The 27,487-nt window shown below is 27.1% G+C and overlaps 8 protein-coding genes across 20 annotated transcripts in view; 5 read left to right on the top strand and 3 right to left on the bottom strand.

Moving 5' to 3' along the window:
* Positions 1 to 52: 52 nt before the first annotated feature.
* Positions 53 to 1,403, top strand: LOC107064044 (uncharacterized). Its single transcript, XM_015316294.2, has 2 exons — positions 53 to 500; positions 612 to 1,403. Exons 1-2 carry the CDS (start codon positions 202 to 204, stop codon positions 1,108 to 1,110), a joined length of 798 nt encoding a protein of 265 aa, XP_015171780.2. The 5' UTR covers positions 53 to 201; the 3' UTR covers positions 1,111 to 1,403.
* A 706-nt stretch (positions 1,404 to 2,109) lies between these two features.
* Positions 2,110 to 3,711, top strand: LOC107064053 (uncharacterized). Its single transcript, XM_015316306.2, has 2 exons — positions 2,110 to 2,587; positions 2,711 to 3,711. Exons 1-2 carry the CDS (start codon positions 2,289 to 2,291, stop codon positions 3,330 to 3,332), a joined length of 921 nt encoding a protein of 306 aa, XP_015171792.1. The 5' UTR covers positions 2,110 to 2,288; the 3' UTR covers positions 3,333 to 3,711.
* Positions 3,712 to 5,156: 1,445 nt separating this feature from the next.
* On the top strand, positions 5,157 to 8,305 carry LOC149030666 (uncharacterized). Its single transcript, XM_089178272.1, has 2 exons — positions 5,157 to 5,724; positions 5,834 to 8,305. Exons 1-2 carry the CDS (start codon positions 5,429 to 5,431, stop codon positions 6,144 to 6,146), a joined length of 609 nt encoding a protein of 202 aa, XP_089034398.1. The 5' UTR covers positions 5,157 to 5,428; the 3' UTR covers positions 6,147 to 8,305.
* Positions 7,915 to 17,143, bottom strand: Mnn1 (menin 1). The gene is made up of 5 exons (XM_015316445.2): positions 16,971 to 17,143; positions 16,289 to 16,869; positions 15,777 to 16,087; positions 15,560 to 15,699; positions 7,915 to 15,432 (listed from the first exon to the last, which is right to left on the bottom strand). The coding sequence occupies exons 2-5, from the start codon at positions 16,851 to 16,853 to the stop codon at positions 14,628 to 14,630; spliced, it is 1,821 nt and encodes a 606-aa protein (XP_015171931.1). The 5' UTR covers positions 16,854 to 16,869; positions 16,971 to 17,143; the 3' UTR covers positions 7,915 to 14,627.
* Positions 17,144 to 17,539: 396 nt separating this feature from the next.
* Positions 17,540 to 18,996, top strand: Blos2 (biogenesis of lysosome-related organelles complex 1 subunit 2). Of its 2 annotated transcripts, none has more exons than XM_089178273.1 (2): positions 17,540 to 17,956; positions 18,053 to 18,996. In XM_089178273.1, exon 2 carries the CDS (start codon positions 18,114 to 18,116, stop codon positions 18,687 to 18,689), a length of 576 nt encoding a protein of 191 aa, XP_089034399.1. In that variant the 5' UTR covers positions 17,540 to 17,956; positions 18,053 to 18,113; the 3' UTR covers positions 18,690 to 18,996. The 2 variants fall into 2 exon arrangements, with proteins under 2 accessions (XP_089034399.1, XP_015171933.2); XM_015316447.2 differs by having other exon boundaries at positions 17,541 to 17,956; positions 18,028 to 18,996.
* Positions 18,891 to 21,662, bottom strand: EloC (transcription elongation factor elongin C). Of its 2 annotated transcripts, XM_015316448.2 has the most exons (5): positions 21,518 to 21,662; positions 20,981 to 21,043; positions 20,631 to 20,699; positions 20,247 to 20,446; positions 18,891 to 20,154 (listed from the first exon to the last, which is right to left on the bottom strand). In XM_015316448.2, exons 2-5 carry the CDS (start codon positions 21,011 to 21,013, stop codon positions 20,013 to 20,015), a joined length of 444 nt encoding a protein of 147 aa, XP_015171934.1. In that variant the 5' UTR covers positions 21,014 to 21,043; positions 21,518 to 21,662; the 3' UTR covers positions 18,891 to 20,012. The 2 variants fall into 2 exon arrangements, with proteins under 2 accessions (XP_015171934.1, XP_015171936.1); XM_015316450.2 differs by lacking the exon at positions 20,631 to 20,699 and having other exon boundaries at positions 21,518 to 21,660.
* A 659-nt stretch (positions 21,663 to 22,321) lies between these two features.
* Positions 22,322 to 26,425, top strand: LOC107064083 (sister chromatid cohesion protein DCC1). 2 transcript variants are annotated; one of them, XR_016178491.1, is made up of 9 exons: positions 22,322 to 22,733; positions 22,807 to 22,983; positions 23,111 to 23,312; positions 23,395 to 23,587; positions 23,685 to 23,901; positions 23,994 to 24,103; positions 24,169 to 24,352; positions 24,440 to 26,046; positions 26,126 to 26,425. XR_016178491.1 is itself a non-coding variant. In XM_015316371.2 (8 exons), exons 1-8 carry the CDS (start codon positions 22,711 to 22,713, stop codon positions 24,543 to 24,545), a joined length of 1,212 nt encoding a protein of 403 aa, XP_015171857.1. In that variant the 5' UTR covers positions 22,322 to 22,710; the 3' UTR covers positions 24,546 to 26,425. The 2 variants fall into 2 exon arrangements, 1 of the variants encoding a protein (XP_015171857.1); XM_015316371.2 differs by having other exon boundaries at positions 24,440 to 26,425.
* The window catches only part of Fak (protein tyrosine kinase 2 Fak), an 81,267-nt gene continuing 79,904 nt past the window's right edge, over positions 26,125 to 27,487 (bottom strand). For 9 of the 10 annotated variants that reach the window (XM_015316369.2, XM_015316370.2, XM_015316365.2 and 6 more), the window contains 2 exons: positions 27,141 to 27,480; positions 26,125 to 27,066 (listed from right to left, as the gene is read on the bottom strand). In XM_015316369.2, coding sequence (XP_015171855.2) covers positions 27,160 to 27,480 — 321 coding nt within the window. In that variant the 3' untranslated portion in view covers positions 26,125 to 27,066; positions 27,141 to 27,159. The remainder of the gene's footprint in view (positions 27,067 to 27,140; positions 27,481 to 27,487) is intronic. The other variant, XR_016178490.1, reaches the window with a different exon arrangement.

Here is a 27,487-nt window from a genome sequence, read left to right on the forward strand (position 1 = left end):
CATGCATATATATATATATATATATATATATATATATATATATATATATATATATATATATATATATTTATGTAGTATAGATTCAGTTATAAATTAAATTAGAAAAGTGTATTAAACTACCAGCGATCTTATTTATCATAAAAATATTTTAAACAAATTATATAAGAATAAAATTAATAGTGTTTAATATAGGAAATAAACATGCATAATTTTCTTTGTATTCGACCTTATAAACAAGAAGATACACCGTACTGCAAAGAACTAGCTGAAAAATCTGTTATGTCTTCATTGAATTCGATATACTCTAATCTTATGATGACAAGTTTACGTTATCAAATTCTATTTACGTTCTTTGTTAGCAAGTTATACTGGCCGAATATTTCTTTTCCTTATTGCTTAATATATCCACTTATTATTGCATTTGCGATATATGTTACACTACATGTACTAGCCTGGGAACTAGTTCAAGATTTCCAAAAAGATCTATTTGATGTTACACGGTATTACATCTTTTATATTTATTTATTTCAATTTATTTCCTTTGCTTATTAAATAAAATTATTATTTAGTTTTAATTATGCTTTAAAAAAAAATATTTGTTTTTAAAATAGGAACTACAACGAAAATGGTGATAAATGTTTTTGGGTAGCTGTAGCATATAACTATCGTCCGTTGAATTGCTTTCGACCATATTTACATTATACATGGTTAACCGAAACAGAATTAGAAAAATATAACATTAATTTATCCGATCATGATAAAAAAATAGTAGGTTTTATTGGAGTGAATAAAAATGTTAGATCTAATAATTCTGCTTCAGTAAATGGATTCCTTGTTCATAATGATTATGCGCGGAAAGGAATAGGAACTCAACTCATTAAAACTGCTCTTCAATTTTGCGATAAAAAAAAATATACACGCTTAAATTTGCAATTATTTGATTTGTTGACAGACGCTGAAATTTTGTGTAAAAAATTAGGCTTCGAATACTATGACACACAGTCAATATCTTTTTTTCCAATATTCAGAAAAATAAAAATATATGAATACTCATGTCTAACGGATTTTGCTAAATCTACACTCCATATTAATTATAGTGGAATCCATTAATATTGTTCATTTATTAGCTTAAGAAAATCACGTTAGAAGATTCGAAAATTTGTCCGACGTTTAGAGAAATTTTTCAGACAATGAAAATGTTATAAATAAGCTTAAAGAGTGTAAGTTAATTAAACGTCAAATAAGTACGAAAAAATGTATATACACGATTTCATTAATATGCAATAAAAAACTATAACTTCAGAATTGCAAGCTTCTATTCACACAGAATACAGTATATAAATGCTTCACGAAGACGAAAAAGACGATTATTTAATTGCTGAATAGACGGAGGACGTGTCGTAAACAATTAAAATTCATTATATCATGACATTGATTATTGAAGAAATATTTCATTTTATTATTTAAAATATATAATATATATTTAAAAAAATATATTTAAGAATATATATAATATATTTATCATATATATATAATAAATAATATTTAATAAATAAATAATATTTATCATATATATAATAAATTATCATTTATCTTAGTTGATTGGTTAAACAAGAAATATCTTTAATGTTATTCGACACTTAATGTCATTCTACAAAAAAAGAAAAATATCTATAGGTATGGCAACACTGAGAACAAGATATAAAATAAAAAACTGCTTTATAAATATGAATTTATATGAATTAATAATAATTTTTTTTAAATTAATAATCTGCGTTCACTTATCATTATTTAATCTACTTAATTGATAACTGTAACTTAACAGATACAAAATTTTTAATTATCATTCAAAGTGTTTAATCGCAATATTATTAGAAATCAAAAAAAGCTATTAGTTAATTTATATTTAATTAACGTCATTAATTAATTCTTTACTTTAAATAATATCGTTCTCTTCTGTTGCAAGACTTTTAAAATTTTAAATGTATTTATTCTAGATATAAGCATTTTAAATATAAACAATTTATTATTAACGTTTGTCGAATGACATGACCTCCATATATATGTATATATAGATCTATCTGTGTAGTATGGTTTCAGTTAGAAATTGAATTAGGAGAGTGAATACAACTGCCAGTAATCTTATTTATTATAAAAATACTTTTCTTATTAATCTAAAATTCTATTTCTATTATCTTAAAAATACGTAATTTATTTAAATAAGCATTATAAGTGTATAGACAGTCGCGAGTAAAATTGATAAAAAGTGCTTAATATAAAAAATAAGCATGGAAAATTTTCTTTGTGTTCGACCTTATACAAAAGAAGATGAACCTTATTGCAAAGAACTAGCAAAAAATTCTATTATGGGTCTAATAAATCCGTTATATACTAATTTTATAATTGCAAAAAATCGTTTACAAATTCTACTTGTGCTTGCTGCTTGCAAATTATATTGGTCGGGTACTCCTTTTCCTTATTACTTAATGTATCCGCTTGTTGTTACATATGGAATCTACCTTATACTATATGTACTATTTTGGAAAACAGTTAAAAATTCCCAAAAAACCATATTTGATGCTGCAAGGTATTATTTTTTTTTTAATTATTTTTTTCTTTTTTATTACGATTTATTTGCTTTACTTAATTAAGAAAATTATTATTTATATTAAAATTATGCTTTAAAAAAAAATATTTGTTTTTAAAATAGGAACTACAACGAAAATAGTGATAAATGTTTTTGGGTAGCTGAAGCATATCACCATCGTTCATTAATGTGTTTTGAACCATATTTACGTTATACATGGTTAACAGAAACAGAATTACAGAAATCTAAAATTAATTTATCCGATTATGATAAGAAAATAGTAGGTTTTATTGGAGTGGATAAAAATGTTAGATTTAATAATTCTGCTTTATTAAATGAATTCTTTGTTCATAATGATTATACGCGAAAAGGAATAGGAACTCAACTCATTAAAACTGCTCTTCAATTTTGCGATAAAAAGAAATATACACGCGTAAATTTGAAATTTTTCGAATTTCTTACGGAAAGTATAAATTTGTGTAAAAAATTAGGCTTCAAATACTACGAAACACAACCAAAATCATTTTTACCATTATTGGTTGGAATAAAAATGCATGAATTCTCCTACTGTACGGAATTTACAAGACCTATATTTAGTATTGAATCCAAAAAACAAATGTTAACAAAAAGTGTAGGAGAAACAGAGATGCAAACACAACCAGAGATACAAACACAAACAAAGATACAAACACAAACAAAGATACAAACACAAAGAAGACGCTACTTAAGACATTTAAATTTTTAAACTTTAAATGCTTTTTTATAAAATACTTTAATCTTTAAATAGTATTCTATTAAATAGTATCTGTAACTATAGCTAATAATTTACTACATTTTTTCGTTTATTTCTAACTTAGAATGTTTGTTTTTTATTTTGTCATTTATATTCTACAATATCTATATTTTGTGCTTAACTTAACTTAAACATTAGAAGAATATATAATCTATATAAAAACATAAATTGTTGATGTAAATTATATGCAGTAATATATTAATACAAATTTCGTTGTCTTATTTGGCCCAAGAGAACGATATTGATACTTACTGTTATATAATATTGCGACTTTCTAAAAAATTTTATTGTTTATAGACACTATTATTTAAATTTAATATATTATTAGTAATTGACAAATATAGTAATATATATTAATTTAAATAAAGGACGCATTTCTAAAAAAATATATATATATATATAAAAGACAATAATCGTCTAGTAGAATGCGTTATTATTATTTTATATATTTCTCTTTTTTCTTCTATTACTAAATTTCATAATAAATAAATTAAATGTCTAATAGTACGAAAAAATGTATATATATATCTATATGATTTTGTTTATATGCAATAGAAAAAAATAACTTTGTGTAATTAAATTAATGTATAATTAATTATAAATTAATGTATAAAAGCTGAAGGGAATTATTTTGAGGATTCAGAATAGCACTAATAAAGCAAATGAATTTTATAAGCTTATTTTAATTTATTTCACATTCTCAGATTAAATGTTAATTAAAGATTGTGTTAATCTATTATACTCACTTATAATTTACACAACTACAATTATCCGTAGAAAATAAAAATTTAATTTCGCTTAAGGATGATAACCTTGAAAACGCCGAAAAAATTAATATTTCAAAGAATGAATTTCCGATAACAATATGTGTCCTTTAAAGCTATTCAAATTCTAATGTTCTAGTTTCAAAGCTATTCAAATACGTATCTATAAATCCAACAGAAATATTCAAGTTTTCTGCTTCTTTTAATACACATTGTATACAATAAGGAACCTAACTGATTCAGTAGAGATTATTTTCCAGTTATATAGTTTTTTTTACTTATGAGTAAAGCATATGACATTTAAAATTAATATTACCGACTCATTGATTGACATTCTAAGAATAGCAAACAATTAAAAATATTTCATATTTAATGTAATTTCGCAAAAAAAATGAAATAGGATAAAGTAAATCAGTTCGGTTCTACTAAGAACAGTTTACAAAATGAACAACGATGACTGAGTTTCATAATAAATTTGTTTTAAATATATAAACATTGTATCGAGTTGAGTTATTACTATTTAATCTATTCAGTCGACAACTGTAACCGACACAAATACGAAATTTATGATTGCCACCCAATATATTTAATCATAATAATGGAAATTACATAAAATGCTAATGAATAATTTTTTTGTTTGTAAGAAATGTCGTTAATTAATCTTTTACTTGAAGTAATTTTATTTTTTTTCGTTGCAAAATTTTCCTAAATGAAAATATTGAGAAATACAAACGATTAAAGTGTAGACAATTTATTATTGGGTTGGCAAAAAAGTAATTTCAGTAGTAATAAATATATTAATATTTATAGTAATAAATATTAATTATTACTAATATATTATATAATAATTAATATATATAATAAATATAATTTATATATATATATATTACTATTATATATATACATATATATATTATTATATTATAAAATAATGTAAATATATAATAATATAATATAATATTATATAATAAATAATATATATATATTATTATTGGATTGGCAAGAAAAAAAACCGACATTACTTTCTTGCTAACCCAATATTATCGAATATCAAAGGACGTTAATTCCTTATAAATAGATATATTTATGTAGCGAGATTTCAGTTGGAATTTAAATAGTTTAGTCAGAATAGTTTGTACAGCTACTAATGATCTTATTTATTACACAAAGCTTTAAACTGAATTATTTCAAATTAAAAACTTGTTATTAAAATAGAAAAACGTTATAAATATATTTGTAGTCGTGCATTCAGTTGATACGAAGTGTTTAATATAATAAATAAATATGGATAATTTTCTTTATATTCGACCTTATAAACAAGAAGATGAACCGTACTGCAAAGAACTAGTTAAAAGCTCTTTAATGGCTTCATTGAATCGGACTTACTATAATCTTAAGATTACAAATAATTTTCTCCCAAATTTGTTAATTTTATTTGTTTGCAATTTATACATGTTCGATATTTATTTTCCTTATTATCTAATGTATCCGCTTATTATTGCATTTACGGTTTACATTATGATATATCTGTTATTTTTGAAATTAATCCAGGATTTTCAAAAAGAAATATTTGATACATGGTATTATATTTTTAATATATTTATGTTTTTATTTCAATGTATTTGCTTTGTTTGTTAAACTTAATTATTAATTAGTTGCTTTAAAAAGAAATATTTATTTTTAAAATAGGAATTGCAACGCAAACGGTGACAAGTGTTATTGGGTAGCTGAAGCATATCTCTATCGTTCGTTAATGTGTTTTGAACCATATTTACGTTATACATGGGTAACAGAAACAGAATTACAGAAATCTAAAATTAATTTATACGATTATGATAAGAAAATAGTAGGCTTTATTGGAGTGAATAAAAATGTTAGATTTAATAATTCTGCTTTATTAAATGAATTCTTTGTTCATAATGATTATACGCGGAAAGGAATAGGAACTCAACTCATTAAAACTGCATTTCAATTTTGCGAAGAAAAAAATATACACGCGTAAATTTACTATTTTTCGATTTTCTTACAGAAGAAATTAATTTGTGTGAAAAATTAGGCTTCAAATACTACGAGACACATTTAAAATATTTTTTTCCATTATTAAGTGCAGTAAAAATTCATGAATTCTCTCGTCAAACGAATATTACTAAACCTGATTTCAATATTAATACAGAAACAGTAACAGAAACAGAAACAGTAACAGAAACAGAAACAGAAACAGTAACAGTAACAGAAACAGAAGCAGAAACAGAAAAAAAAGAGAAATAAATAATCCACCACGAATTAAAAGAAAATGCTATTTAAAGCCGTTTGTCTTCTGTAAGGTTGAACACTTTTGAGCGTATCTCTCTCTATTAATAGTATATATGAATATAAAAATTATTTATTATTGTATCTTGTAATTTTTAGTATTTTTATGTTATTTATACTATCATATCTATGTTTTATTTACTTTAACAACATTTGCATTTAACTTAACTTGAATTTTAAAAACTGACACTTGAAAGATTGAATATAACATATTTAAAAAAAGAATAAAATTTATGCTTAATGTATTCAATAATATATTTTAATATGTATTTCGTCGGTTTATATATCCTAGGATATCCGCGTTAATATTTATTATTATATCAGAGAATAGCTTAGTCACAAATTTTATTATCCACAATTTTCTATTCATCCACAATTATTTAAATTTAATATATATTAAGGATACTGAAAAATAATAAAAATTGCTTCGAAGAGTACACTCACATTTAGTGAAATGATGAAAAATCGAAGGACTTTTTAAAAAGGCAAAAGGTTTTAGAAAATAATGAAAAATTTTTTTTGATGATTAGCATTGAAAATTTTTCAATAAATAAACATTTGCCAGCAAAGTAAAATTTTGATTACTTTTTAGTATCCATAATATATTATAATTTGTCAAAGATAATATTATATATTAATTTAAATAAAAACCACATTTTTTTTCTTTCTTTATAATATATAAATAGCGTCATAATTGTAATTTTATTTTTTTATATTATTATGTATTTAATATTTTCTATTATTTCTTCTGTAATTCAATTTCATAATAAATTATACTTTATTTATTTTAATCTATTTTAAATACCGATCCATTTAATTGATTACCTTATTGAATGGTCCGCCAGGTCGTCTGATCATAAGTGTCACTATCATAGAATTTTTTTTAAGGGAGATATTTAAAGTTCAGAATATTGCATAAAGATTATATGCATAAGATTATATGCATATAATCTATATTGCATAAAGATTATATGCATATAAATTTGTTGAATATTTTATAAAATAAATTTTATAAGGATATTTACTAAATATTTTTTTAAAATTGAATTTGCATTTTTTATTGTATGTGAAATTTTAAAATGTATTTTCCGAGAAACTATTGAATCTAGAAATAGATGTAAAAAGAATTAAAAGGTTCTTAGAATAAGAGGTTTTACCTTCACTTTACCCTTCTAGCCATTAAAGATTTTTGAAAAGATTATCATCCTTGTTAAAGGATTAGCCCAAAGTAGGTAAATTTATGAGACAAAAATCTATCCCTTTAAAAAGCAAAATAAGTTTTCTCTTTATTTTTCTAAAAATGATTACTAGATATCGCAGTACTCTAGAGGAATATACTCGTTGGGATATATCTAATTGTAAGAGTTTATTTTCGCAGGAATAAAAGAGAAGAAAAATGGAAGAAGGGAAAATGATCAGTAAAAATGTAAAAGTAAACGGTTATTATAAACTCAGGAGAATTAGAATAAAATAGTTTATTGTAATCCACAGAAAAAAACAAGACATTTCTACTATGCCTTTTAAAACTCACTGTTCTGTCAATCAACAATAGTTGCGTTTACATTTTTCTGATTCGTCCTGTACGTGTCTATCAACACGAAATATCGAAGTGAGTAGTATAATATATCATATTAGTAATGTTTACTCTTCTCTCTTTTTTTTTTCTTTTTCTCTCTTTTGATCTTTTTATTTTTAGATGACATTCTTACAAATAACAGTTATTGATTTATATCAATGATCGTACAATTGTCGATAGAAAGAAAGAGAAAGAAAAGGAAATGAGAGAAAGATAGATAGAGAGATATAGAGAGAGAAAGAGAGAGAGAGAGAGAGAGAAAAAAAGAAAGAAAGTGGAGAAAAGTTATTCTTGCGAAATATTTCAATTCGATGACGTTTTATTTGTCCTCTCGCGTTATTGTTATTAACTTTTTTTCTTATCTCTTCTCCTCGGTTTTGAAAATATAGAAGATATATGTTGCAATTCTCGACAATTCAAATATAAAAATGTTTTTGAGAATTATTTATGTCTAATGTGATTAGTGAGTACGCAAAATACTGTTTCCAATATTAATACCAAATTCGATATTTATTCGTACGCTTTGAACGTTGCTGTTCTTCAACTAATATATATATATATATATCTGTATAATTTTTTTTTTTAATCTTTTTTTCTTAAAATTACAAATTTCAATATTTTTCTTTCGAATCAATATCTCGCACACACCCTTTTTTTCATTTGTTCTGCATACTTTAAGTATCGCCAATATATATTTGATACATTTCAAATAAATCTGTTCAAATGCGTTAACAGAATCATTTACTATCTTTTTTTTTTCTTTTTAAGTACATGCGAAATCGTTGAGTACGTGTATGTGTGTGCGTATGTCTGTTACGTATTTTCTGCTTTTTTTTTTTTTTACATATCTATATGCGTTGCCAAGTTATAGTCAGATCATACGTATAGTTGTGTTTATGGACTTAATTTTACTACAATAGCATTTTCTTAAATACACAAATACATACATACATACATAATATATATATATATATATATATATATATATATATATATATGTATATATATATATCTTGTTAATACATTTCCGTGGAAGTGGACGATAATCTTTTATCGATTAATAAATGTCTACGTTGAGAGATAATAATCGTCGACAGCGAATATCTCTTGGAACTGGGATATATTTCTTTTTTTCATTCCTTTATATATATATTTAATTTTCGGAACAAAAATATTCGTATGCTCTGTCGACGTCGGAATAGCATAACGTTTCTTTTTCATTTACAATTCGATAAGAGCTGACTAAGAATTATAATTAAATAAGAAAAAATATAGTATAAAAGCTAAGAAACATAACGAGATTTCTTATGCAGGAAGCCTTAAAGATGACTATCTTTCTTCTTATTTTGTTCTCTATTTATTTAATCATATGCATAAATCTATCCAAGTCCTCGAGATCACGCACATTGCATAATACAAAATCGCTCATTGTCGACTGATCGAGCACGATGATCCAAAATAATAACGATAAATGGATCAGCTCGATATATTAATTTAACCCTCTATAACTAATTAGAATGCAAATTATTTAAGAGCACCGTTGGAAAACTATTCATATTCTATACATATAAAATTATCGATGTCAATTTGAATAATTGTATGTTTCATTGCTACGGAAATGTTTCGTTGCATTTTCGTCTGTTACAAAAAACTTATTATAAAAAGAAATATCTCGGTGAATAAAAGGAAAAAAAAGAACTATATAATATAATACAGACATATGATAATCAGAGCGCGTTATAGAGGGTTAAATAAATCTTAATACTCTTGTGCGCTAAAAAAATAATATAGCGGAGGTATTGGAATAGTTTTCGTAAAAACGAAAAAAAACGAAAGACTATTATTTTGCTGAGAAAATTTTGTACGATACGTATATGTATGTATGTACAATTAACAACAATTACAGACGCATTCGAAGTATACAATCGTTTTGTTATGGCACTACCACGGTAGGTAAAATTTCATTTATGATAGCGGATATTATACTCGATCGTGCGATATCAATTGTTCTTTTATTTATTTTTAATAATATTATTATTTTTTTTTCTTCCTACGGAGTATAGATGGAGAGTAATTATTTTTCGGACTTGTCTCTTTTTAAGTATTGAATTATTTTTTTTAGCGCACATGGCAAAACTTACTCTTACGAACTATGACTCAAAGTCATGATAAAACTTAAAGGCAAGATAGCATCATGAGTGTATATTGTTTAAACAATATAGGATAAAGATGGATAAAGATTAGAAAAAGGTTTACATTGGAAAATTGTTTCTCTTGTTCATATAGTAACATTGCAATACATACGGAATAAGATAGTAAATTTATACGTGAAGAATATAAAGAGGAGAGGGAGGACAGGAGTGGGAGAGAAAAAAATATATATTAAACTAGGGTGTTTTATAGTGTTGTGTATGTAAATAGTGTGTTTCTTTTTTTTTGTGTGTGGTTAATAATTATTTTGTTTTCCTTAATTGTAGATAACACATTTTCGAAAGGCTTTGTTAATATTTTCTCCAAACGAGAATCGAAAATCAAAAAGCACTACAGGAAAATGAATTATTAGTCCGTGAATATTTTTTCTGTTCTCTTTTCTTTTGAGAGAGCGAGAAGACGATGATCGAAGATCTCTTATTTCTTCTTTCTTTTCCTATTTTATCATATTCATTAATAATCCATCCTTCCTGCGCGTATTACCAAGAACACTCTTTCTTCTTATCCTTCCTTTCCTCGAGTTTTGTCAGCGAATAATATTAATTCATCTGTAATCGAAATGCTCGATAATATACATATAATAGCTTTACAAACATTTACGAATCGTGTAATGAACTTTTCTTAAGAATTAATTTATCAATAAATAATCATATATTCATCATAATCATCATTACCATCACCGTCATCATAATCATCATCATCATAATCATCACCATCATAATCATCATTTCCATCATCATAATCTGTATAATAATTATCATCATCATCATCATTATCATCATTATCACCATCATCATTATCATCATCACCATCATAATCATAATCATCATAATCATCATTATCATTCAACACTAATTCGCGCATCACGAGCGATTTTTTCTTTTTTCTTTTTCAAATTTTTTTTTACTTTTGTATTTTATATTTTTTTTAACGCACAACTCCATTCTACATAGATCAATAAGAAAATGTCGCGCAATGATCATCTGACTCTACGTTCAAATATTATCAATAATAAGTTGAGAAGAGGACAAATCCGCGCCTCCGCTAATATAAAAATACTGTTCTGTTGCACCATAATTCTTCTCTTACTATTCCTATAATTATGCATAATATAATCCCTGTAGTCTTCTTTCAAAATCGCTCTTTTTATATTATTAAAATAAAAGTAAAAAATAAAAATAAAAATCAAAATAAAAATAAAAATCAAAATCAAAATAAAAACAAAAATACTAGATACGCTTACGCGTCATTAATAAATGGCGCAGAAAAGAAGATTTACAATTCGTTTATCATAATTTCTCTTCATTTTCTATTTTTTTAAATATCTTTATTTTTTATTACTTTCCTCATTCTTTTCTTTTTTTTTTTTCAATGAAAGAAGTTTTACGATTAAACGAAGAATATTTTACGTGATTTATCAAAAAATTTTATTCATTGATGATTTCGATAAAACGAACAATATTTCTTCTCTTCTTTTTTTTTTTTTTTGTTTTTCTTCAATTACTGATAAATAGGGAGATAAAAAAATCGAACTTGCATCTGCCAAGTCAATCATATATACAAATATATATATATAAAACGATGATAAGAAGAAATTAAAAGAAAACAAGCAATCAACTCTCTCGTAAATGTATAATACATATACGAGCGTGCGATGACTATACGTATTTTTTTTTTTTTTAACTCGTAACGCGCACGTTACTTCCACTGTGATTATTTTTTTTTTTTAATTTTCTTTCTTCTTTTCTTCTTTTTTATTTTTATATGTTAACTTTCGATAAACGCTAGGAGAAATATGAATCGATAGTGTCAGAGAAAAAACATGCCGTTGATTCTGACGTGCGTCGCCTGCTAAAAGGGTACGATCCTAACTTATGCACCGAGAACGATAAATATATACATATATACGTATACATACGGTTTTTATTTGGAGAAAGAAAAAAGAAAATGAAAGGAAGATAATAAAAAATAATGTGTATATAATATACATACACCCAAAAAGATCGATTTTAGCTGCGGCAAGCACGGCAGACGATCGACGGCCGACATAATTGATATCACGTCGAATATCGATATCTCACGTTTCCGCAATAATTATATGATTATTGTAATCATTTCTAATTTTTTTTCTTTATTATTATTAGCTTGTTTGCTATTGTTATTATTTATTCATTTATTTATTTTTTCTTATTTCATTTTAATAATTCAGCGCGACACAAAGAGAATTTCTTTTTTTCTCCACGAAAGTTAGAGAACAAATTCTGCAATCGTCAGGCTGCCTGTTAGTTATTACGATTATTAATTGTATAATTATATATATATATATTCATATTCATATATATATATTTATATAGTATATATTCAGCATCACAGTAAGATAGCGCCTTTCATTATTTAAGTGATCGTCGATCTGCTCGGACCATTTATATTCATCCTGTCAACAACGTACTCTACAACAACCCGTCTAAACATTGTCAAATAGTTCTTTAGTCATATTTCTGCTTTATCTTTTAATTTTTTTTATCTTTCTTTCTTCATTTTCGTTTTCTTAACATCAAAGTCGATGCGATTATTTATTACGTACTTGGATATCCGCAATATCCATCAAGATTCGAGGTAATTAGGATAGGAGAAACTAATAATATAGTACTGTTAGGAAGGTACTGTGTTTGATAAAATGATTCGGGTCATGCTACTATGACCATAATATATTGCGCGTTAAAAATAAAAATTAAAAAATAAACAAAAAGTAAACAAAAAGAAAACAAAAAATAAACAAAGAAATGTGTGACGTTATCACTACAGAAAAGTCAATAATGTCACAATAGATATAAAAACAAAGAAAACCAATAATAAAAATAATAATATTATCAATAATAAAAAATAAAAAAAGATTTAAAATAAAATTTGTTAAATTAAAAATAAAAATCTTCAGCTGCTATAAGCTGCCGGAAAATATATTAATTTAATAACTCGCGACGACGAGCGCGTGTATATGTATATGTATATGTATATATGTATGTGTATATGTACATATACATATACATATACATATTATGAAAGAAGATTTTAAGAATAAAAATTATCAACATTCATCATTTGTGGAAATTTTGTCGCAAGTATTTAAAATTCGTTCATAATTAAAACATATTTCAAATATACGAATAATCGAATATAGATCAAACCGTAGATATAGCGCACCGTGTCTATGTTTGTCCTACCCTATCGAAAAATAGCCAAACAGAGTACTACAAATAGGTACTTATAATTACTTCTGAAAATAAATAGTTATAAAAATAAGCGAAAATTTTATGCTTAAAATACCTTAGGTAAAACTTAATTAGTTTGCACCACGTATAGAGTGGAATGTGTGGTTTCTCTTACTAGACCATAGAAGCGTAATTCTAACAAAAGTTTCAACTACTATTTAAAAAACATTAACGAGAGACAACTTGTCAATTCTAATCATTCATAGTGCAATAGCTTCAATAGAAAAAACGTGAATCAATAAATAAGAGTGCAACAAGAAAGTTAGACATATAAGAAACGACGAATACCGAATATCGATCGATTCGCGCATCGATAAATCATTATGTCGTTAATAGAATAAATAATCGTACTGAAGGAAAAAATCTGAATGTCCTATAATAATAGAATTAGGTACGATATTCGATTCATTCTTTTTTTTTCTTTCTTTTTTTTTTCTTCACCGTGCGAAAAGGAAAGATTTATACTTCTTATTTTTCTTTTCTTTTTGTTCTGTTCTTTTTACTTTTTCTTTTTTTTTCTAACACCGTGGAAGAATGAAAGGATACATGCGTCTAAGGCATGTAAAATATCTTCGTTTTTATCTCTTTTTTTTTCTTTTCTTTTTACGAAGACTCCAATACTCAAGTACCCGCGATTATCGGTATTTAACTTAAATAAAAAGGGTGGGATGGGGGGATAACTTTTTTGTACTTTTCTATAAATTTTGTTCATATCTACTATACCTATCTCTAAAACGACAAAGTTCCCATCATCTCGAAGTTTAAATGAGAGAATGTTCAAAATCCAACCATAGAGAAATCATTAGGATTTTTCTCTTCTGAGAAACTATTCAAGATCTTCGAGGAAGGGTTTTCAACTTCAAGAATTCATTAAAAAAAAAAAAAAAAAAAAATAAAAAAAAATAAAAGGAAACTATTAGGGCGAAGACTTTTTCCTTCTAATTTCTGTTTCTTTTTTTTTTCTTTCATTCATTTCGCCGGTAAGTATAGACCACCGTTATGTATTTTTAATCACGTTTCCCGTTATTCCTCGTTGTTCGTAAAAGACGAAATATAGAACGGGTTAACGCGTTGTTCAATACTTAACCAGACCAAAACGGTGGTCAAAGATCTTATACTAGTCCCGTCGCGTCCTTTTAGGACGTTGGTTAACTCCTACCTCGTCGCTACCGCGTGACTTCTTACCTATTTGTACCTGACTTTGTGCGGTTAATTGCAACGAAATAGCATGTGTGTTTAATTTCTCAGCTAACAGGAGATCCTTGAGACCCTTCATTTTCTGACTGTACAACGTTATTCTTGGCCTCTCGTTTTCCGAATCTATCTCCTCCTCGGGATCTAGACTCTCCTGAGATGTTGATGGTGCTGGAGGTAAGGCGTCCTCAGGAGGTGCGACGAAAGGTTCTCCACCACCTTGCAGTAAATAATCTCTATTGAGGATTTTTTCACTGCAAGCAGCGGTTAATGCTTGAATACTGGGATGCATCGGTGCTGGATTAGCCGGTACTTTAGACTCTAAACTTTTGATTAAATCGCGTGCAGCACTACCCCTCTCCTTCGTTTTACAATAATTATTATTATTATTGTTAAGAGACTCATCAGGACTGGTTTCTCTCTTTTGCATCTTCTCTTCCTCTTGCTTCGTTTCCATATCGTAACACTCGATGATAACCTGAGCACGAATCGAAGCATCGAATTTAGAAATGGTATTCACTAATGGTCGTGCCCAACCTATGTGCAAGACAGGAGTATTCGCCCCTTCCTCCCATTGACAAATACCGTCGTAAAATCTTAGAAGGTAGACGAAACATCGTGGCTGTCGTAACAGTCGCTCGTCGGCCCTTACCGTGTGAGGTATTAATTCGTTGGCGATTTCCAATAATTCCTTATATATTTCTCCGTCGTCCCGCGAATAATCGTATCTGTCGCACATTAATTAACATTAAAAAAGTGTCGAGAGAATAAAAAACTATTTTAAATGTAATATATATATTTGTATATATTTATGTATTTACTCCTGAAGAGGAAACCATCCAAATAAAAACTTACTTTCTCAATACGTCTGCAGCATCTGACCAAGACGCTAGAGCATTAGCATGTAATCCATGTCTGTAGAGATATCCACCTTGATAAGTATATGGATAAACGTGTGCATTACCATAATACTTTCTGGCACATCTTACGGCTTCCTAAAATAATGAAATTCGATGATATTTCTTCTTGCATGCTCTATTAAAAAATTTGTTAGGAGAAATTTGAAATCAACCTGAAATAAATCTATTGCTGGAGGTCTTCCTGGCGTTGGTGCTGCCTCTTCTAAATCACCCAAATTGCCAAGCGCCATAGGATATTTGGCAAGATGACCCAAATCATAGAGTAACCATAATAATTCTTGTTGAAGTAATGCTACTTCTGCTGCATCAGCTGTCGCACTCAGACTAGGATTTATAGCAGATACTATTGTGGCAACTTCCATAGCACGAGAACATACAACTGCCTGACCATTTACATACAACCACGATCGAGAAGCTACACCAGGTTCAACGGGTTGCCCACGTTTATCCTCGTTTCCCTTCCCTAATATTAAAAGTAGCATGCTTAAACTATTTGATGTGGGCATTCTTAGAGTAATTTGCAGCACACACATCAAACCAATTGATATGTTTTTATTATTCAGTTTTTGGAACTGAGCTCAGACATCATTTAAATAAAATACTATAATGACAAGACAATAAATCTTTCTAAAAAACATAAAATTATAATACAAATAAAACATACCGTGCCATGTAACCTCTGCAGTTTCAGAACCATGCTCTCCATATACAACCCATGCATGGTCCTCTGACATGGCAAGATGAACATCTTTAAATCCTAACACCTGACATCCAGCAACTACTGCATAAGCCACTCCAAAACAATCTAATTTGTTAGCAGTAAGATAACTGTAAAGACTCTGTAGATGAGCCCGATCCTTATAGTAGCTTCTCGTTAGGGAGTTCCATATTACGTCTGAGACTTTCTTGATAAGCTCTCTCGTAGCATATTTGGTGTCGTAAACTGTTAAATCGACAGCTCCTTTAATAACAGCATGAAACTTTGTATATAACGCTTCAGCTATATGATACTCGACAGCCGGCAATTTAGGCTCGTCGTAAACAGCGTTCTCCTGCGACGTAAATGTCCGGTTACAGGTTAGGGAATTCTCAACAGCACCGACGAGGATTGAAAGTAGCGCGAGGTCTGGCTCAGAGCTATTTTCCAGCTGATTTTGGAAGATCTGAACGATAGAAGATATGCTCTGAATTGGGAAGAGTGCTTTATCCTCTTCTCGAAAACCCGCCATGTCGCGACTGGCAGGCCTGTAGAGATACGGAATCGTACATATATAACGCTTCAAAGTACGAGTGTCATCTCTGTTTAAATGATTTCTTGACAGAAACTATCATTGAATTCAACCTACCTTCTGACCCCTTTCACCGTCGACCAACGGCACACGCTAATCACCTTTAATTTTCCCCTTGTACTCCGAAAATGTTCACATTTCCGCACAAGAAAAACCGCAACACTATATTCCAGCGGCGCGCCGCCACTAGGAGTGTTTTCACTGTTTCTTCAAGAAAGCAACCTTCAGACCCGTTTTCTTGTGTCGGGACAACGCGTATCAACCTTTATATATTTTTCCTCCAAACATTCTAAAAATATTTTTTAAATAAATACTTATGTAATTTTCTTTATTATCTATTGGTCTTTTATTGTCGTTCTTATTAAAACGAAATAGAATATCATAGAAGCCCGACCAATTAGATTTAACATTTAAAATGTCATCTTAATTACTTCAATTTGATTGGATATTTTAAGTAAATGGCAGATTTGCAATTATTCAGAAAAAGATCGAGAATTTTCTTCTAATGTTATACGTGGCATTCACATTTCAGGATATATTACAATTATTTAGGATCCCCTTTTCAACAAATTTCGAATTAAATTGCTCTAGAGTAAACTGAAGATGTATATATATACACATATATTACAAATCAATACACATCGACATTTTTTGCTCGATGCATATATTGCTATTCATATTAATTAGAGTGAAACAACCTATATTATTTAAAAATAAGAATTAATTTGGAAAATTTTCATTTTTCGATAAAGTTACATTATTATTCTTTATTTTTAAATAATATTGTAAATTTTGAATAAAGATAATAACTAGTTAGCTATAGTCAATTTTATCTTCAACTATAAACTGAGTTGGTTTTCAGAAATAGTCGCGTAGTTAACTCGATGTAAATATAATAAATAAATAAATATAAAAAGTACGATAAATCTCGACTGTAATAAATATTAATTATTATGCAGCATTAGCTCTTGACGTATAAATTACGTTAGACTGTAATGTATGAGTCAGATAAATGTTTCTCTCGAAGATGTGACATAATTGAGGTTAGGAAAAGAATTAATTTCGAAGTGTCTATTTACTTTTGACATTAAAAAATATTTTTCACTTTTGTTAGAACAAAGTATTCATCGAAATTACAGTTGGCTGTTAATTTAACAAGTTTCATTCCAAGTGATACTAAATAAAAACAAAATAATCAAAATGACAACAATAAATAAGCCGTCAAAAGAAATTACACAATCTGTGTGTGCACAGATGGAAAGCTCAATGACAGATGGAAATTCTAGATGTGAATCGCCGAAACGTGGTACAACACTTTCAACTAGTACCAGTAGTTTTGAAGCTCTTGATCCTCATGATCCAAATCTAAGTCGTTTAGCTAATACAATGTTTCAAAAAACTGGTGAGTATTTGCAAGAAGAACTCACCGCTACTCATGCTGATTATCGTTTATTGGAAAGACTAAATAAAGAGACTATTGCTAAGTATACAGAATTAAAGACAATATCGTCAAACGTTTCAATATCATTGGATTCTTTAAATGAAAAATATAAAAATTTACGGCCTATATTGGAGAATATTGATCAAATTGATGACAGTGTCAATAAACTAGAGCAAGCAGCTTATAAGCTAGAATCGTATTCTAAGCGATTAGAAGCAAAGTTTAAAGATCTAGAAAAAGATTTGAAAAAGAATGAAAATCTTTATGTTCGTAAACAATGTATAGATAATGTGACAAAAGGTAACGTTACAACTGGAAATAAGTCCACTTTATAATCTGATACTAATTACTGCATAATATAAGATATTTAAAATTTGTTATATATACAAGCATTAATATAGTCTTGAATGTAACTGAATAATAGTTGTTAATTTTAAAGTTACTTATTTTAATCGAGAATTACAAAGTATATTTGTGCTTGCATTTACTTAAAAAAAATTAATAATAAGTAAGATTAACAAATAATTACAAAGAAATTAGATTGTAAAATTAAAGTACACAGTTTAATTATATGAATCATGATCATTGGTGTTCACATTTCTATGTAAATAAAAGATGTTAAAATGTCACAGAAAATGAAAATTTAGTATCTCTATAGTTCTATACATTAACACATATGTCTTTACACAATTATTATAAGGTACTTATAAATAATTATGCACCAACGTTAACAAACTATTTTAATGCACTTAGCTGTTTCATTTATCTTAGATTTTCGTATATTTTGTGTATATAGATGTCAAAAACAATATTTGATTTTCTATTAGACAAAATATGATTCAACACATTTCAATATAATATTTAACTTATTTTCTATACAAATCATTTTTTTACTTATTTATCTATAATTTCGATATTGCCATTTAAAAACAAAATAAGATAAACTTTCTGATAAAACTGTAGGATGATGTTCTTATCGCTGTTTAATATACTTTAGTCCAAGAATAAATAGTTTACTTATATTTAACAAAAAATATAATTTGTTACTATACAGAATGTAATAAATGATGAAAATTCTGTCATGTGAGAATCTGCCTAATTATCTCTATCTATTTTTCTCTCTCTTTTTCTTTAATCCGCAATAAATATTACATTAATGCAAATTATTTGATCCATCGTATTTTTTTACCGCAATATATCGTTATTTACAGACAATACTTTTCTGTTGAATTGCATGTTTATACATTCTGCTATTTAAATATTTATATCACTGAACGTTAAAACATTTTTGGTTGTCTTCAAATAGTATGTTAGACAAAAATAACAAATATATTTTTTTCTGTCATAAAACCCTAATTCTAACAGTATTAATTAAACAAATATTGATACAAAATTACATAATAAATTACATATAATCATTGATTATTGATAAATAGATAATTTTCAATGCACCTTGTTTTTTTTGTAGAAGTAAATCATATTATTATTAACCAAAAATGTTTATGGCTCCTGAGTGTTAGATTTTGTTATTAATGTTATTATTTAGGTGTTAAATATTTTTCGGAAAAAGTTGTAATCACTTTAATGAAAAATAATAGCAATGAAAAAAACAAAATTTACCATTTAAAAATAAATCATTGCAAGATTTAGTATTATATTTAACAATCTAAAAAATTTCCAGCCATTAACAGTTCTAGCGCAATTTCTGGTGCAATTGGAAATTCTGGAATTTCTGTGCTACTATGCGTATAACGAACTTTATAAGTAAAATACATACAGACTTTTTGAAGTACGTGAGATCTATAGAAAAGAAAAATATATTATTAAAATATAAAATTCTTATGTTCTAAATATTTGCGTAATCGACTTTGTTAAAAACTTATTAAACTTACGGAATTTCACGAAAATTAACTTCATTGGCTTCATTCTCTGCAAATTGACCAGGGCCACTAAGCATAGCTTTGATCGTTCCACTTGTTAATGCATGTTCGCGTTTCACAATAAACTCATGACCATCGCTGCTAACCAATTTTACATACATTGCATTTGGTCCTTCACAGCCACCATAAATTGTGGATGGGCCGCTTTCTTGCTAAAAGTTTATGTTTGACTTCATATAATTTTGCATTTATATCCGTATGAAGTTTTTTACAAGTTACAATTGCACTACTATACATTTTTATATTATACAAACTGGAGTTAATACAGTGGCAAACATAGGATAAGTCATGAAAGGTAGGCTTTTAAGTAGCAAGTTTAATTGCAGAGATAGGTACCGCATGCAGGTCAACAGATGATTTGCCCTCTTCTTCCTCAGCTTTAACGACAATTTCTTCCTCATCGGGCTTAATTCAAAGAAAAGTTGTATTAATTAAGAGCTTTCATTTACCAGTGTTTTCCAGTGTTCCAAATAGACGAATTAATGATATCTCAACCTCTTTCCCCATAGCAGCCCAAGATACACATTTGTATGTGTAGACATGTATAATATACATACATATATTCACATACACACGTGTTCATATATTAATGCACATATAAATATACAATTTATATTCACATATTTTATACAATTTTATTATCATGCATGATTTTAAACATGCTAAATATTCAAACTATGACATACCTTGTCAGATTGCATATTTACATCGTTCGACATTGTTATTTCTTTATTGGATAAATAATTTTCCTAAAAAGAACAAAACAACACCAGTTAGAAGGAAGAAAAATGATCTACATAATGTATAAAAAGTTTTATTTTTGAAATAAATATGATCTTTCGTACGCAATTTAATACAATTTATTACTACCTACATCTAGATTTACATTATATATAATTTGTACGTGTATAATAAAATAGAAAACATTCGTTACTCATCATTTTTTGTTAAAAAGGTTATGATCCTCTTATCATAATACATTACTCTTATAAATATATAATAATAATCGAAATAGTCGTGTCAGTTGACAAATTATCGAATAATCCAATTTAAACTGATAAAAAAAATAATTGACATAAGAAATACTTGTAGTTGTTAGACATGATTTATCTTGATAAAACATATTCGTATAAATCACATATATCACAATATACTAGTCGATTTTTGATAAAAATATTATTGAGAATAATTAGTCCTTGAATAAATAATAAATAAATACGTACCGTAATAAAAACAAGTTGATAAAATTCAGACTTTTCGATCACAGCACAGTTCGTTGATAAGAGCAACGGGAAGGCAATAATATGGCCACCAAATACTAAATCTCACGGAGTATAGATACCAGGAGTCCGAACGGTATAGGATTTTTCACATTTTTTGTGCTAGTCATTTCTTGACCCAGATCATAGTTCTCTTTTTTGCCACTGGCTGCGCAAGTATTCAGAACGTACCGATACTATTATTATTATTACACATAAATACGAACTGGATAACATGGATTGTAAATGTAAAAATAAAATAAATTAAATATAAAATATTAATTTATTTTTTTATAATTATTTTTATTAAAAAATGGGAAAGTGTTGTGCCGTTTTTGGTTGCCGTAGTGGCCGGAAGGCAAGTGAGAATTTAGGAAAAGTGGCTTTATTCAAAGCACCAAAAGTGAGTAACCTCAAAATAATATTAAAAATTTTATGTTAACAAATAATTGATTATTACATTTGTGTAGTTTTTAAATAATATTAATTCCACATTTCTTAAAATATTTTTTTTCAGAGCTGTCAATAGCAACAAGACTTCCCGCATAAGTATTTAAACAAGTACTCTGTGAAAAGTAGCGCGCCCTACCGGCAAAATATCTTGTCCCCTAAATTGATACCATTCTTTTAACATTACGTTCGGACTCCTGCTATCTATCCGTGCTAAATCTCTTCAATAAATCGCACTATACACAGAATCATATAGAGTTGACACTTCCACAAGACAATATTTTTACGAATGACATTTGTGCACCATCTAGTGGTTAAATAACATATTACTAATAAAAGTTGTAATACTAATAAAAAGAATATATAGTAAGAGTTTACTAGATAATTAAATAATAGTATTTAAAATATCTAGTTTGAATTGCATATAAATGAAACATTATTAAAATAATTGAACTATTAAAATAAAAAGGATTAAATTCGTATATACGTGCCTTACAAAGAATTGACTTACTATTTATTTAAAGATACGTAACGATTTTTCTTGTTAATATTTAAATTGGTAGTGTCAGGAAGTGGCGCGGGAGAATTTTACTTTGCGATGTCAAATTAGAACAAAATAAAACAAAATCAAATAAAAATCAATATAAATATTTTTAAATTCAAATAGAAGTAAAACACAGTGATATTCTTTATTTGTACTGTGAATTATGAACGAATCTGGATGTACAAAGTTAGTATAAAGTTAAGAGTAATTTTTTTGATGTTATTAATAAATAATTGTAAATAAATTTAAAATCCTTTAGTTATTTACGTAACGTTGAACACGTGCGTGAGACATTGCGTTCTGCTGACATAGATGAATCTGATCTTAATGGAACAACACAAATATTATATCCTGCAGAAGATCTTTTTTCTGGTCATGGTATCAAATTGGTTGAGCTTGACGAACAACTGCTAGAAATAATTAATAAAGGAGATAGGTAACGAATTTATTTTAGAAAAATATTACACATTCATATTTTAATATTTTTATAGTTAAATTGTGGATATTGTTTTATATTTTATTTAATCATATTTGGTAAGACAACTAATTTTATGGGATTTAAGTTTATCCTTTAAAGGTAGTAGTAATGAATCCGCAGTACTTTGTACAGAAAATCAAACTTATGAAATAAAAGAAGCAGAGACATCAAATTCTTTATTATTGGTACCTGATTTAATGTTAGCGGATGATACCAAAAGTTCAGCAGAGCAAGGCAGAGTGATAAAAAGATGCTGCGTAAGAGGAATTTTTCATACTTATTATGAGGTATTTAAGATAATTTTTGTAATCAGTTTTATTATATTATTTTTAATTAAAACTTTAGTAAATATTAATGAAAATTGTTTAGGTACATGAATGCAAACCTCGGGTTGATAAAATATTAACAATACTTCAACCTTCTTGTTACAATGGTAAGGAATATGAATCAAACATAGATTTAACGACACTTTATGACTGGGATAAATTAAAAAATGAGATTCAAGCTAGCGAGGATGAAATAAAACAGGCTTTAAATGATCATTTAGTAGTAATGATAAACGGTAACTTTTCATGAAATTTTGTAAAACTATGAAATTTATTAACAAATTCTGTTAATACAGTTAATTACTAAATTATATTTTATGTTTTGCTATTAAGGTTTTCTTCGATTAATATCATTTGAAGCAGAGGTACGATATGTAACATACATGTTAGATTTGTTTAATGATTATTCGTGGGAAGTAGATGAAGTCGATAAAGAGGTCACGTATGATTCTTTGAAAGAACTTATTGCTGAACCTATTTTTAATGCATTGTTTAAGAAATATACAAGTTTAAGTGAAAAAGTCAAAGAGGATGGTAGTTCTCTTTATAGGTACTATTTCAAGTGTATAGATATGTGTAATTATTTTTTATATATTTTAAATTTTATAAATGTAATTGTTCTTACATACAAATTTTTTGTAGATACAATGAAGAAAAAGTTTGTAAACTTTTAGCTAAAGTTTTTCTTAGTACTATACCTGTTAATAAGTATAATGATTTTATGGAATCTTGGAAAATGGGAGCGCCTGAAAGTAAGTAAATACTAATATAGTTTTTGAAAATAATTACTTGTAATTTTTATTAAAAAAAATTTTAGAAATAGTGCCCAAAGAGGAATACTTAAGAGGAATTGCAATTATTATTTATAATAAGAGTATTATGCAAAAAGAAGTGATATCTTTCCCAGAAGAGACTTTACCCAAGAATATCAATGATAGGCTTAAAGAAATATTTAAAGTTAGAGAAAAGTGGACTCTGGAAGAAATAACTCCATATATATCGTTAGTAATGGAAATAGTTTTGGAATATTTTAATTTTATTACAACTTACACATTAGAGACAATTATTTAATAATAATATGATTTCAGGAAATTTGAAACAAATAAAATGAACGTAAATGGTTTATTAACTAAATATGCAAGATGTTCTGTGCAAACTGGTGTTAAATATTATAGTTCAAAGCATGGTAAATAAATATGCAGCTTTCATTATATTGAGAAGATATAGTAAGTTGGAAAATTTATTAAATATATATATATATACCTGTATCAAATTAATGAATTACAAGACTATTATCACAAAAGATAAAATAAGCACATATTCAATGTAAATTTTATTTATGTAGTAAATATTATTAGGTTTTAATTTATATTACTCATTTATGATGCTGAAATCATACGCGTAGTTTATTTTGCTTGCAATCATGATACATAGTTACATTTACACAAATTTATAAATATCTCTGAAATAAGATTATATATTGTATATTTTTATCTCCTATTTGACTGGTATAACGGTAAAAATTTCGATGGTATTTTTCTTTTATATCTGTATTATCTTGAAGATTTTAAATAGATTAGTAAGAACACAAAATCAGCTTATATGTCATCATCTTTTTAATAGACAATAAATCTACAATATATATTATATTATTAAGAAAGTACTTTAAAATGATAAATATTGCTTTTAATATATTAATTGCATAGTGGTTATAATTATTTAGAAGAATAAAGCATTCAGCAAGTCTCTTCGATTAAAAAAGCATAATTGTAATGTTTATGAGGTTTATTTTTTAACATTCAACTTTTTTAATATTAATTATCATGATATTTTTTAAATATTGTATTATGCATTAGAGAGATGATCACATATTAACTAATTTGTGTATACTGTAGCTCACATGTAAAGTTAATGAGTAAAGTACAGATAAAAGTTCAACAAAATTTTTGTTATACTTGATAAAATAAGTAAATATATCAAGAAAATATTATAATTTGAATCATTTCTCTGTGTATATAAAAGAGAATTAATCAAAAAATGAAATTCATACATAGAACAGCATTTATTAATATTTCTATAATAATATAATAATGTGAAATCATTTTATACAACATGGGCATTCCTAAATGCTATGATTTTACAAGCATCTTATATAGAATCGTGAAGTGGAAATTGGTCTCATATTTGAATTAAATTTTGATAACTAGATACTTTCAAATTTAGTGATTTAAAGTTAAAATTCTAATAAACGAAACTAAATTGTTTTTTTTTTTTAAGTATAAAGATAAAAATATACATATATTGCTACAAGTCAAAACATGCGTATTTAAGAAGTTATATTGATTATATCATCAATATTGTTTAATGAATTAAAGAAAGTGAATTTTGTATAGTATTTTATGTACATTTAACATAATTTAAGAAAGTGTCTTATGCTCTCAATACAGTAGCAGTACCATTAATTATATTACTGATAATTATACGAGTATACTCGTATTACTACTGGTTCCTGGGATAATAAATGGCATAGCAAAACTTTGCACTACAAATTTAAGATCCTGTCTTGAGTACATAAATACACCTTGGCACATCAAAGCTTTAAAGCCATGAATACGATCTTTTGAAATAAGAAAAATTATAGCACAGAGTTCAAAGTTTTTTATCATGTGCGAATATGATAATATGATGTGTATGAGTATGTATGATGGTATTGATGTTATTTATTAATACATTCATTAAAGAATGCTGCCTAAATAAAATTTTGAATTTCCCAGGAACTTAATGAAGGAATATGTTATATATGGAAAAGAAGTGCTATTTATTCGTAGAATATTTGGTGATGCTTTATAAAAAGCATCAAACACACTAATGTAAATGTTACTGCCAATCGCATTAAAAAGCTATTAGCAGTATCACTGTGAAAGGATGATATTGCCTAAAAATATTTTGTAGGAACTGACTTACTGTCGGAGAACGAGATTCGCTTTTTATAAAACATCTTGTACAAACGTTGCAAACTGGTATGAATCATTAAATAATTTGCTAATAAAAATAACGTTCAGTCCCATTTTTTACATTATAATTATTCCCCATAGTACTTCTATATGTAGGAAATAGACTATCAAATTATGAACTTGTATTAAAAACAACGTGGCAACATTGTGTCTGACGAGAAACCAAACCTTTGCACGATATATGCAATATTCAACTACCAATGAGGTGATGCAATAAGACAAACAATTACCTGAACTATGAGCCATGCAAATAACAATGTTGCAACATTATCTGAACATTTATGTTTTGTTTTTATTAAGCTTTAGAAAAAATTGTAAAAAGCAGGGCAGATATACTTGCTACAGGTGTATCTATTATGTGTTCTTGAATAATCGCAGTTTTTATTGAGCACACATATCTTTTGCATCACCTCATATATACACGTATTTGCCATAACAAATAGTAACTTTAATTCTAAAACTTTGGAGTTGATTCTTTATAGTTGTGACTTAAATTATCTAATTTACTACATCTATATCTGGTGAATACTGTCCTATCTATAAGTACGCCTGGACAAAATGTCTGTATATATAAATATTAAAAAGAGCTAAAAAGCACAAATACTAGATGTCCTGTTGTCGATATATTCATGGGACATACACAGGTAACTCATACATTATCGTCTATTTACATACGATCTAAGTAGTATTCCAAAGTATCCCTGAAATCAGTGTACATGAGTATCACTAATTTAGTTTAAATGCTTAGTATTAATAATTCTTTTAAGATAGTCACCTCAATGAAAGGCATCTTGTTAGCTGTCACTGGCAGGTGTTTCATTTGAAGATTTATTAGCAGTAAATACTGACTGTTGACTAACACCCATCGCGACTGACTGACTCGGATGAATAACAGGTCCCACTGTCTGAACCAAATTGCATGTTACTGGTACTATCGGCGGGAGATTAACGGAATTATTCATAGGACCCATATTACAAGATAATGATGGCCTTTTTCTTTCTAAGCTATTGGTTGCCATTTGTCTTCTACTTGTTGAATTACGTTCAAGACTATTTGTTACGATGTGATGCCTCCTCTCTAAACTAGCTCCACTGCTAACATCAGTTTGACTTCCCTTTTAA

The sequence above is a fragment of the Polistes dominula genome, unplaced genomic scaffold (assembly GCF_049000335.1).
Source record: "Polistes dominula isolate Pdom_NZ unplaced genomic scaffold, Pdom_raw_medaka contig_77, whole genome shotgun sequence".
Lineage (NCBI taxonomy): Eukaryota > Metazoa > Arthropoda > Insecta > Hymenoptera > Vespidae > Polistes > Polistes dominula.

Bases quoted from the DNA above. Each gene is read 5' to 3' on its own strand.
- LOC107064044 (XM_015316294.2), top strand. From the start codon at position 202: ATGCATAATTTTCTTTGTATTCGACCTTATAAACAAGAAGATACACCG. The intron at 501-611 runs GTATTACATCTT...TTTTTAAAATAG, and splicing joins GATCTATTTGATGTTACACG to GAACTACAACGAAAATGGTG.
- LOC107064053 (XM_015316306.2), top strand. From the start codon at position 2,289: ATGGAAAATTTTCTTTGTGTTCGACCTTATACAAAAGAAGATGAACCT. The intron at 2,588-2,710 runs GTATTATTTTTT...TTTTTAAAATAG, and splicing joins ACCATATTTGATGCTGCAAG to GAACTACAACGAAAATAGTG.
- LOC149030666 (XM_089178272.1), top strand. From the start codon at position 5,429: ATGGATAATTTTCTTTATATTCGACCTTATAAACAAGAAGATGAACCG. The intron at 5,725-5,833 runs GTATTATATTTT...TTTTTAAAATAG, and splicing joins AAAGAAATATTTGATACATG to GAATTGCAACGCAAACGGTG.
- Mnn1 (XM_015316445.2), bottom strand. From the start codon at position 16,853: ATGGCGGGTTTTCGAGAAGAGGATAAAGCACTCTTCCCAATTCAGAGC. The intron at 16,088-16,288 runs GTATGTTTTATT...TTTTAATATTAG, and splicing joins TGCAGAGGTTACATGGCACG to GGAAGGGAAACGAGGATAAA. The intron at 15,433-15,559 runs GTAAGTTTTTAT...AATGTGCGACAG, and splicing joins GCTGCAGACGTATTGAGAAA to ATACGATTATTCGCGGGACG.
- Blos2 (XM_089178273.1), top strand. From the start codon at position 18,114: ATGACAACAATAAATAAGCCGTCAAAAGAAATTACACAATCTGTGTGT.
- EloC (XM_015316448.2), bottom strand. From the start codon at position 21,013: ATGTCGAACGATGTAAATATGCAATCTGACAAG. The intron at 20,447-20,630 runs GTACCTATCTCT...ATAAACTTTTAG, and splicing joins CATCTGTTGACCTGCATGCG to CAAGAAAGCGGCCCATCCAC. The intron at 20,155-20,246 runs GTAAGTTTAATA...TCTTTTCTATAG, and splicing joins GTTAATTTTCGTGAAATTCC to ATCTCACGTACTTCAAAAAG.
- LOC107064083 (XM_015316371.2), top strand. From the start codon at position 22,711: ATGAACGAATCTGGATGTACAAA. The intron at 22,734-22,806 runs GTTAGTATAAAG...AAAATCCTTTAG, and splicing joins AACGAATCTGGATGTACAAA to TTATTTACGTAACGTTGAAC. The intron at 24,104-24,168 runs GTAAGTAAATAC...AAAAAATTTTAG, and splicing joins GAAAATGGGAGCGCCTGAAA to AAATAGTGCCCAAAGAGGAA.